Source organism: Bos indicus x Bos taurus, chromosome 13 (genome assembly GCF_003369695.1).
Source record: "Bos indicus x Bos taurus breed Angus x Brahman F1 hybrid chromosome 13, Bos_hybrid_MaternalHap_v2.0, whole genome shotgun sequence".
NCBI lineage: Eukaryota > Metazoa > Chordata > Mammalia > Artiodactyla > Bovidae > Bos > Bos indicus x Bos taurus.
The window spans coordinates 81,053,080-81,070,565 of NC_040088.1; the positions used below are offsets into that span (position 1 = coordinate 81,053,080).

Sequence of the window (17,486 nt, forward strand, 5' to 3'; positions counted from 1 at the left end):
TCTGGATGAAACACAAACTGGAATCAAGATTGCCGGGAGAAATATCAATAACCTCAGATGTGCAGATGACACCACCCTTATGGCAGAAAGTAAAGAAGAACTAAAGAACCTTTTGATGAAAATGAAGGAGGAGAGTGAAAAAGTGGCTTAAAGCTCAACATTCAGAAAACTAAGATCATGGCATCTGGTCCCATCACTTCTTGGCAAATAGATGGGGAAACAGTGGAAACAGTGGCTGACTTTATTTTCTGGGCTCCAAAATCACTGCAGATGGTGACTGCAGCCATGAAATTAAAAGACGCTTACTCCTTGGAAGAAAAGTTATGACCAACCTAGATAGCATATTAAAAAGCAGAGACATTACTCTGCCAGCAAATGTCCAACTATTCAAAGCTATGATTTTTCCAGTAGTCATGTATGGATGTGAGAATTTGACCACAAAGAAAAGTGAGTGCCGAAGAACTGATGTTTTTGATCTGAGGTGTTGGAGAAGACTCTTGAGCCTCCCTTGGACTGTAGGAGATCAAACCAGTCAATCCTAAAGGAAATCAGTCCTGAATATTCATTGGAAGGGCTGATGCTGAAGCTGAAACTCCAGTACTTTGGCCACCTGATGCAAAGAGCTGACTCATTGGAAAAGACCCTGATGCTGGGAACGATTGAAGTTGGGAGGAGAAGGGGACAGCAGAGGATGAGATGGTTGGATGGCATCACTGAGTCAATGGGCATGAGTTTGAGCAAGCTCCAGGAGATGGTGAAGGACAGGGAGGCCTGGCATGCTGCAGTCCATGGGGTCGCAAACTGTCAGACATGACTGAGCAGCTAAACAACAACAAAGAACGTTATCACGTGGCATACTGAAAACAATGTGTGTTACGTGGGACTTCCCTGGTGGTTGAGTGGCTAAGACTCCATGCTTCCAATGCAGAGGTCCCGGGTCACATCCCTCATCAGGGAACTAGATGCTTTGTGCTGCAACTGAAATGTTGACATGTCACAAAGAAGACTGAAGATCCTGTGTGCTGCAACTAAGACCTGGCAGAGCCAAATAAATTAATTAATTAAAAAAAGAAAAAAACCAGATGCATGCTACATGTGTGAACAGAGAATAGTGATAATTCAGATTGGCTAGGGGAAGAGGCAAACTTGAACCAAAACTAAATGCTGATATTGATAATTTCAATGATATTCTTTAGGTAATAAATAGGAATTCAGGCTTTACAAGCCAAATAGTAATATGATCAGAGCTGCCCTTTGGGGAGATTAATGTAGATGTAGAAGGGATTTGAGGGGGAAAGAAATTCAATAGGAAGTTACTAAAATTCTGAGTGCTGAAATGAGAAGACTTGTCAGGGAGAAGGGAACTTCCAAGACAAAGCAGAAGTCATGGGTTTTATCAACAGATTGGGTGTGGAAGCAAATGAGATGGTGCAGATACAAGATGGCCCTGGGGTTTAGCACCTGTTACAGACTGTTAAACAAGGAGGACAGATGTAGGAAAGGTCTTCATTTTTTGATCAATTACATACAATGTGCACTTGGGCCATTTGTTTAACTGAAAATCTCTTAGAAGTACCAGTGCTTAGGAAAAGTAAGGTCAAGGCTCAAGTTATGGATCTGAGAATTATATGAAGAGAAGTAGAAACTGAAATCATGTGACTGAGTGAAATAGCTAAAGGAAAACACATTCTTTGAATTGATGATGAACCCACGAGGCTCAACACTAAATTTCAAACCTAATAGCATGTGTTCCTTATTTTAGGTTTTCTATGTTTCTCTTGTGCTCTATCATTAAAAATTAGCCCTCCCCCATTAAGACTTGATGTTTGGGTAGCTTTAATGGTATTTTTGAAACACTGTGTATTTCATGGATTCCAAGATGCACATATTTCCATATTTTAACAACACTGAAATTGAGATGTGCCTTATAACCACTGCATGGTGTGTCATAGTTTAACTGGAATCATGCTTTCATTCTTTGTAGTATATAAAATAATGGTGTATGTTATAATTAATGGTGTCTTACAAAGGCAATGCCAAAGAATGCTTAAACTACTGCACAATTGCACTCATCTCACAGGCTAGTAAAGTAATGCTCAAAATTCTCCAAGCCAGGCTTCAGCAATATGTGAACTGTGAACTTCCAAATGTTCAAGCTGGATTTAGAAAAGGCAGAGGAACCAGAGATCAAATTGACAACATCTGCTGGATCATTGAAAAAGCAAGAGAGTTCCAGAAAAACATCTACTTCTGCTTTATTGACTATGCCAAAGCCTTTGACTGTGTGGATCACAACAAACTGTGGAAAATCCTTCAAGAGATGGGAATACCAGACCACCTGCCTCTTGAGAAACCTGTATGCAGGTAAGGAAGCAACAGTTAGAACTGGACATGGAACAACAGACTGGTTCCAAATTGGGAAAGGAGTATGTCAAGGCTGTATATTGTCACCCTGCTTATTTAACTTATATGCAGAGTACATCATGAGGAACGCTGGGCTGGAGGAAACACAAGCTGGAATCAAGACTGCCAGGAGAAATATCAATAACGTCAGATATGCAGATGACACCACCCTTATGGCAGAAAGTGAAGAAGAACTAAAGAGCCTTTTGATGAAAGTGAAGGAGGAGAGTGAAAAAGTTGGCTTAAAGCTCAACATTCAGAAAACAAAGATCTTGGCATCTGGTCCCATCACTTCATGGCAAATAGATGGGGAAACAGTGGAAACAGTGGCTGACTTTATTTTTCTGGGCTCCAAAATCACTGCAGATGGTGACTTCAGCCATGAAATTGAAAGACGCTTACTACCTGGAAGAAAAGTTATGATCAACCTAGACAGTATATTGGAGAAGGTAATGGCAACCCACTCCAGTACTCTTGCCTGGAAAATCCCATGGATAGAGGAGCCTGGTGGGCTGCAGTCCATGGGGTCGCAAAGGGTTGGACACGACTGGGCGACTTCACTTTCACTTTTCACTTTCATGCATTGGAGAAAGAAATGGCAACCCACTCCAGTGTTCTTGCCTGGAGAATCCCAGGGACGGGGGAGCCTGGTGGGCTGCCATATATGGGGTCGCACAGAGTCAGACATGACTGAAGTGACTTAGCAGCAGCAGCAGACAGCATATTAAAAAGCAGAGACATTACTTTGCCAACAAATGTCCATGTAGTCAAGGCTTTGGTTTTTCCAGTGGTCATGTATGGATGTGAGTTGGAAAGAAAGCTGAGCCCCAAAGAATTGATGCTTTTTTTTTTTTAAATGATAGAGTAAGCTTTATTAAACAGTCACCAAAAGAGAGTCACAGAATTAATAAAGATGACCCCTTCATAGTAAAAGAAATTCTATTCCCCAAGAAGATATAAATTCTAAATTTTAAATCTGGATGAGTTGATGCTTTTGAACTGTGGTGTTGGAAAAGACTCTTGAGAGTCCCTTGGACTGAAAGGAGATCCAACCAGTCCATCTTAAAGGAAATCAGTCCTGAGTATTCATTGGAAGGACTGATGCTGAAGCTGAAACTCCAATAGTTTGGCCACCTGATATGAAGAACTGACTCATTGGAAAAGACCCTGATGTTGGGAAAGATTGAAGGTGGGAGAAGGGGATGACAGAGGGTGAGATGGTTGAATGACATCACTGACTCAATGGACATGAGTTTGAGTCAACTCCAGGAGCTGGTGATGGACAGGAAGGCCTGGTGTGCTGCAGTCCTTGGGGTCACAAAGAGTCAGACACGACTGAGTGACTGAACTGAACTGAACTGGATTTGATGAATACTGAACCTACTGATGGGTTTCTCTATCTTGTCAAACTGGTTTATTTTCCATAAAGCCTTTTATCCCTTCCCCAAAGGGGAAGAACAGTCTACTTAGGGAAGAAGTACAGTCCAATATACGGCTTCCCTGGTGGCTCAGATGGTAGAGTCTGCCTACAGTGAGTGAGACCTGGGTTCAATACCTGGGTTGGGAGGATTCCCTGGAGAAAGCAATGGCAACCTACTCTAATGTTCTTGCCTGGAAAATCCCATGGACAGAGAAGCCTGGCAGGCTATTTGGGCATTCCAATCAGTCATGTATGTGCAGTTGAATATCCTTTTGGGGCTGACAGGAGGGAGCAAGGTAAGAATTGAGGCAAGTGTCTTGATCCCCAGATTGGAACCAACAGTCGTGAGGGACTGAGAAGCAGAATGTAGTATCTTCACTATAAACTTGCTTCTTGGGGCATAGATGTAGAAAATGGCAATCCTCCTTAAGCAACCTGCCATGGAACAACATGGCACTAGCAGCTAACCGATGGCCAGAGGAGGGATCTGCATGGATGATCTGAGCTAGCACTTCGGTCCTCCCCACCTGGCTCCCAAATCCAGACTTTCTGTGTATCCCAGAAGAAAACTGGAGAAAAACCGAGTCCAGGGTGAAAACTCTTTTGAGCAGAGACCTTGAGATACTAGAATGAAAGGATCTACCTTGCAGGACTGCGGTCCAGGGCAGTTAGGACCACACAGTAGGGGTAACCAGATGCTCCTCCCCATTGCCGAGAGGACGCATGAGCTTGCATTTGCACCCAGAAGCCATCTTGGAAGAGAAGCAGGGAGACTTCCTTAATGGGGAGGGAACTCTAGCTGGGAGACTGACTAACTGGGAGAGTGAGTAAATTGAATATACCTCTGAAATAAGTGTTTGTCTTTTTAAGTTTGAAGAGACTGAGTAACTGTATTTGCCAAGATTTTTTGTCCTTTATAATAGATGAGAACGTAGGATCTGAGTGCAACATGAACTTCCAATTGAAAATAAACCCATCTTTTTGTTGTACTTGAACTGTGTGTACATGTTTAATCCTACTACAGTGGATTCTTCTGGGAGCGCATGTGTGCCTGCTAAGTCATTTCAGTTGTGTCTGACTCTTGGCAACCCTATGGACTATAACCCACCAGGCTCCTCTGTCCGTGGGATTCTCCAGGCAAGAATACTGGAGTGGGTTGCTGTCCCCTTCTCCAAGGATTCCTCCCAATTCAGGGATTGAACCCGCACCTCTTAGGTACATCTCCTGCATGGGCAGTCGGGTTCTTTACCACGAGCACCACCTGGGAAGTCCTCTTCTGGGAGTTGCTAAGTCGCTTCAGTCATGTCCGACTCTGTGCAACCCCACAGACGGCAGCCCACCAGACTCCGCCGTCCCTGGGATTCTCCAGGCAAGAACACTGGAGTGGGCTGCCATTCTTTATCACTAGCACCACCTGGGAAGTCCTCTTCTGGGAGTAAGATATCTCAGATAATGAAAGTAAACCGGTTAGAGAGAAAACTGGCTCTGGATTTAAGCTGGAAGACAAATATTTATGGCAGTGTACAAGGATGAAAAGCCAGAGAAGAAATGATCAGAAAAACAGGAAAAGTAGGAGTAATCTTTCAGGAGCAGAGCAGAGAGGAGTGAGTGATGGATTCAGTCAATTGCTACAGGACAGTGAGCTCAGCTAAGTGCTGAGAGAGAGCCATTTGAAATCTTTCAAAACTGGCCATCCAGTTGTACCATAATAATAGTCATAATTTTTCATGAGATGTTAGTATGGAAAAATATGTACTCAAACTCTACTGTCTTACAAATAAGGAAATCTGTAACCAGAGAATTTCAAAAGAAGCCAGTTCAAATGATAAATGTGAGAAAAAGGAAAAACAAGTACTTTACATTGGGAGGCAACCAGTCAAACAGTCTTTTTATGTCAGGAGAAAAATGTGCTGGGGGCAAGCATAAACCCCCCTCTAAGAACAACGAAGAGATTATTTAGGAAACAGAAAAAGTACACGGGAAGGCATCCTGAGGAGCAAACACTCTGACAGATGTTGGATGTGTTTTCATTTTTTATTAGAGAAGTTGGAAGTTTAATTTCAATATTGATGGTAACATAATTCTCTGTTTTACTCAGAGGAACACACAGAATCAATCTGTACAAGCATATACAACAATCTGGTTGGTGGTTGGTGCCCTAAATCAGTGATCTGATTAGTTCTCAAGTGCAGTTTCCATGCGCTCCTCTGGGCATTGGGGCACAGCTCCATCCCAGGAGGGACTTTTCCATGCACTCTCTGCAACGCAACTACAGCAGGCTTAACGACCATGCAGATTAACACTGTAGCAAATTGTTTTGATATTTAACAGACATAAAAAGTTATTTCCTGATATGAAATTCTGAAAATCTGCATAAATATTTTTTGTGTAAAATTAAATTAGTTATGTATTTTTTTTGAAACTAGAACTTGAAGTATCAAGAATGCCCACATAGTTCATATACACATATATATAGACTTTTTCATTATGCTAAAAGTCTTGAGAGTCAAATTATATTCTGTGCCATACAGTTACTTAACCAGTATGTATTTGCATTAGGTTAACTGTGTACGGATTAGTCATAATTGGTGCTTGTGTGTCATGCAAACATAGTTATTCCTGGTCACTAATCTTGTCATGTGGCAATACGTAACATGATTTTGCTCTCTGACAGTGTGAATTAGGAGCATAAATACTTTTTACATGGTCACATTTACAAACGGTTGCCAATAACCACTTCACAATCTTCACGGTGTAAGAGTGAGCTGTAGTAATCTAGGGTCAGCAGAAGCAATTCCTAGGAAGCAATGTCAGATGTCAGCTTCTTAAACGTGCCTGAGAGTTCTCCTTGTGAGCACAGCGGGTTTTGGCACAAGGACACAGTTCTATTTTTCTGTTGTTCTAACCATTTCCATGACTGTTACAGGAAATTAGCTTCGTATGGCATGGTGGAGACGTGGCACTTACTGATGAGGTAACTCAGATGTAGAAAAATTCCCCCCAGTTATTTGTCTAGCAGATCACCACTGCTGCTAATAAATCTGTAGACAGTTTCCCTCCCCCCAACCCCAGTGCATGTGCTTGCTATTACATGGCTAATGCACTACTTTTGCTGCTGCTCAAACATGTCTTAACGCATCACAAAGCAGAGTTTTTAACACCAAGCTCATTTACTTGTGATGATATTTTCTAGCAAACATGTTGAAGTGGTATGATCAACAGGTAAACTCTGACTTACTGGAGTCGCAATTTGGGGGGATTTGTAACTACTTTTGGTTGGCCAAGGAAATTTAGTGTTCAGAATGTTTATGAGAAGTGAGTCTCTGTGGTTTCAGGTGACCCTTTGTCTACATGAAAAGGAAACGCAGAAGACATCAGCTTTCCTCCGTGGAATCTGTGTTCGGAAGCTGGGGAGTGCTCTTTGATGCGGTGGTTCTGTGGTTTCAGTTTGTGTCCTGGAGTTTCACACAACTGTTGCTGGTCTGCGGTCCATCTCGGCTTCCAATTTCACCATCTGCTGCATCTCCTTCGCCTGTCACATCAGAAACAAGACCTTACATGTTGAAATCCTCTCCTGAAGACATGCAGCAAAACCCCACCTCTCTTTTCCCTTGAATTTGATGCTTGTCACTATGTCCTGGCTACATAAAAGTGTGGTCCACAGACCAGCAGCATCAGCATTGCCTGGGATCTTGTGAGAAATGCAGAATCTTGGACTCCACCCCCGCCCTACTGACCCAGAGTCTGCATTTTAGTACGATCCCCAGGGAATTTTTATGCATGTTAAGTCTGAGAAGGAATGGTCCACACAATACCAGGAAAACAACTGGAAAAGAAGCCACACCTGTCACTTGTAGATTACGTCATTTCTGTTTGATTTCGTTTCCACAGACTGACATGCCTTGACTATGTGTAGATAATTTGATCACTTTTAGAACAAGCATTGCTTATGTACAATTTATTCCCCATATAGCCTGAAATTTAATTAAAAGTGACTGTCTAAGAATCTCACGGATGGGAAAGGTTGGGTGGAAGCCTATCACATTGGTTTGGTTGGAGTATGCTCCGAGCAGACCGTTACATGCATATGTAGGGTTCCTGGAAGGCTACTGTCCAGAAAAATCTCTTTACAGGCTCTCACTTCTCTGGAGCAATTCAGCTTTTACAGTCCACCCCAGGAAGTAAGCTACAGTGAATTGAACCTCATGAATTAAGGCTGTCAAGAAGACAACCAGCTCATTTGAGAGGTGGAAAGGTGTCTGATGGGGACAGGTTCTGGTGACAAATCACTGCCTGGCAATATAGGGAAAAATCAATTGGTTCATTTTAAGCTTTACTTTCCAACCATGTGCTTTTTTTCCCGAACCCAACGCATGTATCTTTTGGAGAAAAAATAAAGCATTCCTGTCCTCTTTCAGTGACACATCACTTTGAAATAAAGGACATTTTAAAATGGAAATATGGATATATAAAGATATAACTTGGAGGAGGACCCTGATGAGCTCCGATGTTACTATTTGAGTCGACTTAGTTATTCCAACTAAATGGAAGGTCAGTGGGAGGATTTAGTCAACTCTGCAGATCATACTATGAGCATCAAAATGTATCAAATGAAGTTCTGCTACGAAATTAGTTTAACCCACAGACCACAGAGTGATCTCCTTCTTATTGTTATTTTTAGACTGTGGCTTTAAATTCCATTTTGGTGAGGATGGATATAAAAACACCAAAGTTAGTAACTTTCTGCTTACATTTGGGATGGATGGCTCCCACTCCCCAGATTGTTTTTTTAATGCCTGAAACATACTAATGCTCTAATAGAAAAATGAGGAAATGGAAAAAATACACGAACATGAAACTATGACACAAACAGTATTTATAAGAGATGACAGTGAAATATTATCAGCACTGGAAGTTAAATATTTTATATTCAGTAAATAGTAATAAAGGATTCCCTCTGCTTCTTTCCCTCTAGCACTAAGGACAATATCGAACATGTTTTAGAGAGAAGGATCATATTAACAGTACAGGAGGATCCCAAGAGCCAGGTTCTCATATGAGCAGAGTGACCATTCATGCTCACTTCTCAGGACGGTTCCAATTCATGCCTATGGTCCTGGCTATTATGAACAATGTCCCCTTTCACTTTCAAAGCTATTCTGTTTGAATGATAAATTATATGGTCACCGTATTTAAAAGGGGTGATTAGGTTCCCTGGCAGACTGTTCTAACAGAAAGCATGACAAGAATCATTGTACAATGATGCTGTATAATGTGTTTGCATGCAGACCATAACTCTGTTACTAAAAACCACCAATCAACTTTTACTGGGTGCTTTAAAAATTAATGGCAGTCATATTAATGTTTGTGAAAGATCTGACTCTGTGACCCAGTTTCAGCTGTGACTGGTCCAAAGGACCACCATATATCGCTTTCTCCAGTGACTGGGTATGTCTTCATCAGCATGAGATTCCTAGGTCTGCAACTGCAAAGGATGCTAAAATGCCATCAGAAATAATTCTCTCAAGACGCTGGGCATTTCAGTTTGAATTATACATCAGAAATCCAAGCATCAAATAGTCAAACTTTTCAATCAAACCCTTGCAATCTTAGCTAGTCAAGAGCAGATGTGAATCGTCAAAGCAGCGAGAATACGAGCGCAGTTGAGCAGGAAGGCAATATCTTGCTTATCAGAATTTTCAGTCCTACCTTGCGTTTGGGACACTGCGTGACAGGATTTCAAAAGCTGTTTGTACAAAAATAGTAATGTCAAAATTGAGTCATACATACAAAACAAAGAAAATAAATGAATACTGAAGTGAATTTGAAAAATGAATGCAAAACCATATACAGAAAAGCAAAAGGCTAAGGATAAAACATGTATAGAACCATCAGCGACAAACTTACCCCAGGTTGATCTCAACAAAAACAAAAGAACAAAAGCGACCAATGCCTCTCAGCCCAGACTGCAGCTCTCCCGTGGGGTGAGACCCTCACCTCTCCTCATTAAACGACAGGACTGATGACAAAACCAACTTTTAAAACTTGAGTATGACAGTAATGGAGCATTTCGTGTTTGAAATGGTGCATGTCAAGACAGATGAGCTCATGTATGGCTGGGAGGTCTATGGGAAATAGCAGGGGAAAAAATCCCCATCCTTTGGAGTTTTAAATGAATACTTGCCAACCAAGCAGGCAAAGCCATTAGAAAGGACATAGGAGGTTAGGATCCACAATCAGGACCCAGATAGATTGAAACTTGAGTTGATTCTGCCAGTGCCCTCAACACTGTCTAACTAATGAAGTAGATGATTCCAGGCTTTGCTTTGGGGCAACCAGGAAAATTTATAGGATAATGGTTACACGAAAGCAGTAAGAAACTTTCAAGGGAGATATTATTACAGAATGTTAAAATTAATTTATTTTTGGCTTAGAAATGAACAACAAAAAAAGTCTTGGGGTTTAATAGTAGTTTGGGAGATTGTTATACAAGTTTGGGATTGTCTGGAGACAGGACACTGTTTCCTGTCAATGAAATTTTGAATTGAGTTGCTTCAGTCGTGTCTGACTCTGTGACCCCACGGACTGTAGCCCACCAGGCTCCTTTGTCATGGGATTCCCCAGGCAAAAATATTGGAGTGGGTTGCCATGCCCTTCTCCAGGGGATTTTCCTGACCCAGGGATCAAACCTGGGTCTCCTACATCGCAGGCAGATTCTTAACCACTCAGCCACCAAATAGGTTATAGGGGGAGCTCTCCAAATGGTTCCAGACCTCGCCTAATGTGAGAGAAGAAGTAGAGCGGCAGCATCTTTTGCACTGCGCCAAGACAGTGTTGAACCACACTTGGTAACTGAATTGAGAGGTGTTCAATCTGTAAATTCCCCCCTCCAAAAGTACACTAGAAAATATCTGGGATTGAATTTGTTACGTAATGGGCCATATTTGTAAAGCAAGGCTTAACACAGAAATTCAAGTCCAAATTCCACACTTGCTGGAAGCATCAGTGTACCTTGAATTTCTTTTCATGGAATTTCATTACCTCTTCACCAAATCTCAAGCCTTCTTACATTCTTTCCTAAGCTTCTATGACTCAAAGCATCAGGTGTGGGTGGTAGGCATGACCTGTGACCCCTTGAAAGGCATTATATAAATTTCAGAAACAAGGATCTTATCCTCCCAATAAGATCCAATCAATACTGTTGTCATTAATCCAATATTTCAGTGCAAAAACTCTGGTGTGATTTGAGTTACACATGTATTAGGATAAAAAGCCAAAGTGATTTTTAAATTGTGTACTTTAGCTCTGAAACTAAAAACACTAGCTATTCTCTAGCTCTGATATATACCACGATTGTAATGATGAGCAATTTTTAGCACATTTCTATCCTTTAGTCAAACTTGTTGCTAAGCAACACAGTGATTCCTAAGTAGTTTCTTAATTTAGTTAACTGACACAGAGCTGCATCTTACCTTCATTGCGCCTTCTTTAAGGCATCCTTATTCCCACCCAGTACTGAGTCACTGAAGTGGATTCTAATGTTTTGGAAATAGCGGCTATTCCCTTATCCATTCCCCTCACCCTCCAGAAACACTTTTGAGAAATGGCTTTGAGAGCAAAAAAACTTAGGTAACTTGTACTAGAAGGGGCTGTATCTAGGGACTGGTCAAATGAATGGGACCTGTGGGACAATACACACTTATTGTCCGCCTTGGAGATCTGGGGACTATTCATGACTAGAAGCATTTAGCTGGAAAAGAAATGGGAAACATAACTTAGAAGAATGCTGATGAATAAGACTTCTATCAACCAAAAAGTAAAGGATATGAAACCAGAAATTGGATTTATTTGTTACTCCATTGCAATACAAAAAAAGGAAAAAAAAAACCCTGATTTTATCGTTTTGTTTTACTTTCTCAAAGGTACTTTTTAGTCTAATTTCCACTTAAGTTTTCTTCAGTGGAAGCCATCTACTCTTAAAAAAAAAAATACCTTAAATAGGATTACTTTATATGTGAAAGGGAACAGGAAAGAATAATGCAATAGAAGTACAGGTTTCAGCAGAACCTCTTTACAGCTTCTAGACTGGAGTAAATTATCTAGAAATAATAACTTCCAAAGCAACTACACCTAAAGAGGTGTATTTGGACTGAGATAGACTGAAATTTTAACTGCTACTGAGGGTCATTGTGCCATAGAAGCTAGAGGTATTTCCACCCAATTGAAATGAGACTGTGGATGGCCAGTGGGCTGTAGCCCAACTATCTGAACTCCACTTGAGGCAAATACACATTCATCTTGATGTTGGTATATGCCTGACAGCTACTGGATAGTTGGATTTTGGAGACCTCTTTGTATTTGTGTATATTTTAATTTAGTGTTTAACACTAAGAGTACGGTATCCACTCACATTCAGTGGTATGTAGAATTATGGTAGTTTATGCATTTAGGTTTGGCTTGTAAGTTGAGAAGGTTTTATAATTTCATTTTTAGACTGAGGTTGAAAATAGGTGGTTTCTCATTAAATACAATATCACTTGTCTCTAGGGTACAAGTGATATAACGTCACATAAAAATGGAGAAGTAACTTATAGTCTGTTTTCTCCTCCTCTCAGGAATGTCCTTTTTAAAATCCCCATCATCTAATCAAATTTTGATTCTTTTTTTCTCCACAGCCACGTTCCTCTCCCACTTCAAAAAAAGTACTTTCTGTTCTTGTTGGAAGAAAAGGGGAAAGTACAGTAATGGCACCAAGTTTTTCTAGCGCCCTTTCTATGCCACTTCGCAGGCTACTGGCTTTAGCAGAAAGGTGACTGTGGACCATGGCATTTGCCTCCTGAAGCTGGTTGGCCGCCTACATCTTTTTACGCTTTTTAAGTGAAATACCTGCTCATTCTGTTTCTCTAGGAATTCGAGGTGCTCAAGCTGGACTTTTTTCAACTGATCCATTTCTTTGGACTGCTTCATGGCGAGCTGCAAAGCAAAACAAAACACTTCTGATCAATTTTGGGTCGTAACCTTAAAACTTATCGATGAGGGTTGGTAGTTTGCAGTTTAAGAGAAGGATATAAAAATAATAAAAAAAAAAAGAAGAAAGAAAATAGCCTGAAAACTGGGAGAATTTAAACCCCATAATTTTTACTGGTAAGATAGTTGCTGCCAAAATCTTAGAAAAGAAAAGAGTGTGCATGATTAAAATTTGGCTTCATTTTCTATATAAAATGGTACCGAATAATTACCTTAAAGATTTTAGTGAGAGATTAGCTTTCAGGGAGGAGAGGAGAGAAGCTAGAATATTTAGCATACAGAAAAATCAAATTAAGCAAATTAGCTAGAAGTCTGAAATCTAAGCATGAGCTACTATTTAGTTGTTTCAAAGGAAAAGTGCTAAGAAAATTATGATACTTACTCGCTTTCTTTCTTCCAGAAACTTTTTAGTGTTGCTGCTGTTTAACTCCCTGACTCTCCTAAAAGCAAAGGTACAAACAACAGTTGGTATGTCGCTGGATGGAATTAATTGATATTAAGTAAGAAAAAGTCATATTTCATTTAATTATTTGGATGAGATTATGAAAAGGCAAAATGATAGGATACTGAAAGAGGAACTCCCCAGGTCAGTAGGTCCCCAGTATGCTACTGGAGATCAGTGGAGAAATAACTCCAGAAAGAATGAAGGGATGGAGCCAAAGCAAAAACAATACCCAGCTGTGGATGTGACTGGTGACAGAAGCAAGGTCCGATGCTGTAAAGAGCAATATTGCATAGGAACCTGGAATGTCAGGTCCATGAATCAAGGCAAATTGGAAGTGGTCAAAGAAGAGACGGCAAGAGTGAACATCGACATTCTGGGAATCAGAGAACTAAAATGGACTGGAATGGGTGAATTTAACTCAGATGACCATTATATCTACTACTGTGGGCAGGAATCCCTCAGAAGAAATGGAGTGGCCATCATGGTCAACAAAAGAGTCCGAAATGCAGTACTTGGATGCAATTTCTGTTTGTTTCCAAGCCGAACCATTCAATATCACAGTAATCCAAGTCTATGCCCCAACCAGTAACGCTGAAGAAGCTGAAATTGAGCGGTTCTATGAAGACCTAGAAGACCTTTTAGAACTAACATCCCCAAAAGATGTCCTTTTCATTATAGGGGACTGGAATGCAAAAGTAGGAAGTCAAGAAACACCTGGAGTAACAGGCAAATTTGGCCTTGGAATACGGAATGAAGCACGGCAAAGACTAATAGAGTTTCGCCAAGAAAATGCACTGGTCATAACAAACACCCTCTTCCAACAACACAAGAGAAGACTCTATACATGGTCATCACCGGATGGTCAACAATGAAATCAGACTGATTATATTCTTTGCAGCCAAAGATGGAGAAGCTCTATATAGTCAACAAAAAGAAGGCCAGGAGCTGACTGTGGCTCAGATCATGAAATCCTTATTGCCAAATTCAGTCTTAAATTGAAGAAAGTAGGGAAAACCACTAGACCATTCAGGTATGACCTAAATCAAATCCCTTATGATTATACAGTGGAAGTGAGAAATAGAATTAAGGGCCTAGATCTGATAGATAGAGTGCCTGATGAACTATGGAATGAAGTTCGTGACATTGTACAAGAGACAGGGATTAAGACCATCCCCATGGAAAAGAAATGCAAAAAAGCAAAATGGCTGTCTGGGGAGGCTTTACAAATAGCTGTGAAAAGAAGAGAAGCAAAAAGCAAAGGAGAAAAGGAAAGATATAAGCCTCTGAATGCAGAGTTCCAAAGAATAGCAAGAAGAGATAAGAAAGCCTTCTTCAGCAATCAATGCAAAGAAATAGAGGAAAACAACAGAATGGGAAAGACTAGAGATGTCTTCAAGAAAATTAGAGATACCAAGGGAACATTTCATGCAAAGATGGGCTCGATAAAGGACAGAAATGGTATGAACCTAACAGAAGCAGAAGATATTAAGAAGAGATGGCAAGAATACACAGAAGAACTGTACAAAAAAGATCTTCACGACCCAGATAATCACGATGGTGTGATCACTGACCTAGAGCCAGACATCCAGGAATGTGAAGTCAAGTGGGCCTTAGAAAGCATCACTACGAACAAAGCTAGTGGAGGTGATGGAATTCCAGTTGAGCTATTTCAGATCCTGAAAGATGATGCTGTGGAAGTGCTGCACTCAATATGCCAGCACATTTGGAAAACTCAGCAGTGGCCACAGGACTGGAAAAAGTCAGTTTTCATTCCAATCCCAAAGAAAGGCAGTGGCAAAGAATGCTCAAACTACCGCACAATTGCACTCATCTCACACACTAGTAAAGTAATGCTCAAAATTCTCCAAGCCAGGCTTCAGCAATATGTGAACCGTGAACTTCCTGATGTTCAAGTCGGTTTTCGAAAAGTCAGAGGAACCAGAGATCAAATTGCCAACATCCGCTGGATCATGGAAAAAGCAAGAGAGTTCCAGACAAACATCTATTCCTGCTTTATTGACTATGCCAAAGCCTTTGTGTGGATCACAAGAAACTGTGGAAAATTCTGAAAGAGATGGGAATACCAGGCCACCTGATCTGCCTCTTGAGAAATCTGTATAGGTCAGGAAGCAACAGTTAGAACTGGACATGGAACAACAGACTGGTTCCAAATAGGAAAAGGAGTATGTCAAGGCTGTATATTGTCACCCTGCTTATTTAACTTACATGCAGAGTACATCATGAGAGATGCTGGGCTGGAAGAAGCACAAGCTGGAATCAAGATTGCCAGGAGAAATATCAATAACCTCAGATATGCAGATGATACCACCCTTATGGCAGAAAGTGAAGAGGAAATAAAAAGCCTCTTTATGAAAGTGAAAGTGGAGAGTGGAAAAAGTTGGCTTAAAGCTCAACATTCAGAAAATGAAGATCATTGCATCTGGTCCCCTCACTTCATGGGAAATAGATGGGGAAATAGTGGAAACAGTATCAGACTTTATATTTTGGGCTCCGAAATCACTGCAGATGGTGACTGAAGCCATGAAATTAGAAGAGGCTTACTCCTTGGAAGAAAAGTTATGACCAACCTAGATAGCACATTCAAAAGCAGAGACATTACTTTGCCTTGCTAGGTCCATCTAATCAAGGCTATGGTTTTTCCTGTGGTCATGTATGGATGGTGAGAGTTGGACTGTGAAGAAGTCTGAGCGCCGAAGAATTGATGCTTTGAACTGTGGTGTTGGAGAAGACTCTTGAGAGTCCCTTGGACTGCAAGGGGATCCAACCGGTCCATTCTGAAGGAGATCAGCCCTGGGATTTCTTTTTTATTTTTTTTTAATTTATTTTATTTTTTAACTTTACAACATTGTATTGGCTGCCATATATCAAAATGAATCCACCCCAGGTATACATGTGTTCCCCATCCTGAACCCTCCTCCCTCCTCCCTCCCCATACCATCCCTCTGGGTCGTCCCAGTGCACCAGCCCCAAGCATCCAGTATCGTGCATCGAACCTGGACTGGCAACTTGTTTCATATATGATATTATACATGTTTCAATGCCATTCTCCCAAATCATCCCACCCTTTCCATCTCCCACAGAGTCCAAAAGACTGTTCTATACATCAGTGTCTCTTTTGCTGTTTCGTATACAGGGTTATTGTTACCATCTTTCTAAATTCCATATATATGCATTAGTATACTGTATTGGTGTTTTTCTTTTTGGCTTACTTCACTCTGTATAATAGGCTCCAGTTTCACCCACCTCATTAGAACTGATTCAAATGTATTCTTTTTAATGGCTGAGTAATACTCCATTGTGTATATGTACCACAGCTTTCTTATCCATTCATCTGCTGATGGACATCTAGGTTGCTTCCATGTCCTGGCTATTATAAACAGTGCTGCGATGAACATTGGGGTACACGTGTCTCTTTCCCTTCTGGTTTCCTCAGTGTGTATGCCCAGCAGTGGGATTGCTGGATCATAAGGCAGTTCTATTTCCAGTTTTTTAAGAAATCTCCACACTGTTCTCCATAGTGGCTATACTAGTTTGCATTCCCACCAACAGTGTAAGAGGGTTCCCTTTTCTCCACACCCTCTCCAGCATTTATTGCTTGTAGACTTTTGGATCACAGCCATTCTGACTGGCGTGAAATGGTACCTCATAGTGTTTTTGATTTGCATTTCTCTGATAATGAGTGATGTTGAGCATCTTTTCATGTGTTTGTTATCCATCTGTGTGTCTTCTTTGGAGAAATGTCTATTGAGTTCTTTGGGCAATTTTTTGATTGGGTCATTTATTTTTATAGAATTGAGCTGTAGGAGTGCAACTCCTACAGCTCAATTCCAGCCCTGGGATTTCTTTGGAAGGAATGATGCTAAAGCTGAAACTCCAGTACTCTGGCCACCTCATGCGAAGAGTTGACTCATTGGAAAAGACCCTGATGCTGGAAGGGATTGGGGGCAGGAGGAGAAGGGGACGACAGAGGATGAGATGGCTGAATGGCATCACTGACTCGATGGACGTGAGTCTGAGTGAACTCTGGGAGTTGGTGATGGACAGGGAGGCCTGGCGTGCTGTGATTCATGGGGTTGCAAAGAGTCGGACACAACTGAGTGACTGAACTGGACTAATACTTCCTTTTCCTAATTTTTTGAGGAATTTTGAAATATACAATGTACAGAGAAA

At 41.0% G+C, this 17,486-nt stretch overlaps 1 protein-coding gene across 8 annotated transcripts in view; it reads right to left on the bottom strand.

Moving 5' to 3' along the window:
- Positions 1-5,838: 5,838 nt before the first annotated feature.
- The window catches only part of PLCB4 (phospholipase C beta 4), a 480,675-nt gene continuing 469,027 nt past the window's right edge, over positions 5,839-17,486 (bottom strand). For 6 of the 8 annotated variants that reach the window (XM_027560320.1, XM_027560321.1, XM_027560322.1 and 3 more), the window contains 4 exons: positions 13,233-13,290; positions 12,710-12,796; positions 9,533-9,569; positions 5,839-7,355 (listed from right to left, as the gene is read on the bottom strand). In XM_027560320.1, coding sequence (XP_027416121.1) covers positions 7,267-7,355; positions 9,533-9,569; positions 12,710-12,796; positions 13,233-13,290 — 271 coding nt within the window. In that variant the 3' untranslated portion in view covers positions 5,839-7,266. The remainder of the gene's footprint in view (positions 7,356-9,532; positions 9,570-12,709; positions 12,797-13,232; positions 13,291-17,486) is intronic. The other 2 variants (XM_027560327.1, XM_027560325.1) reach the window with 1 other exon arrangement.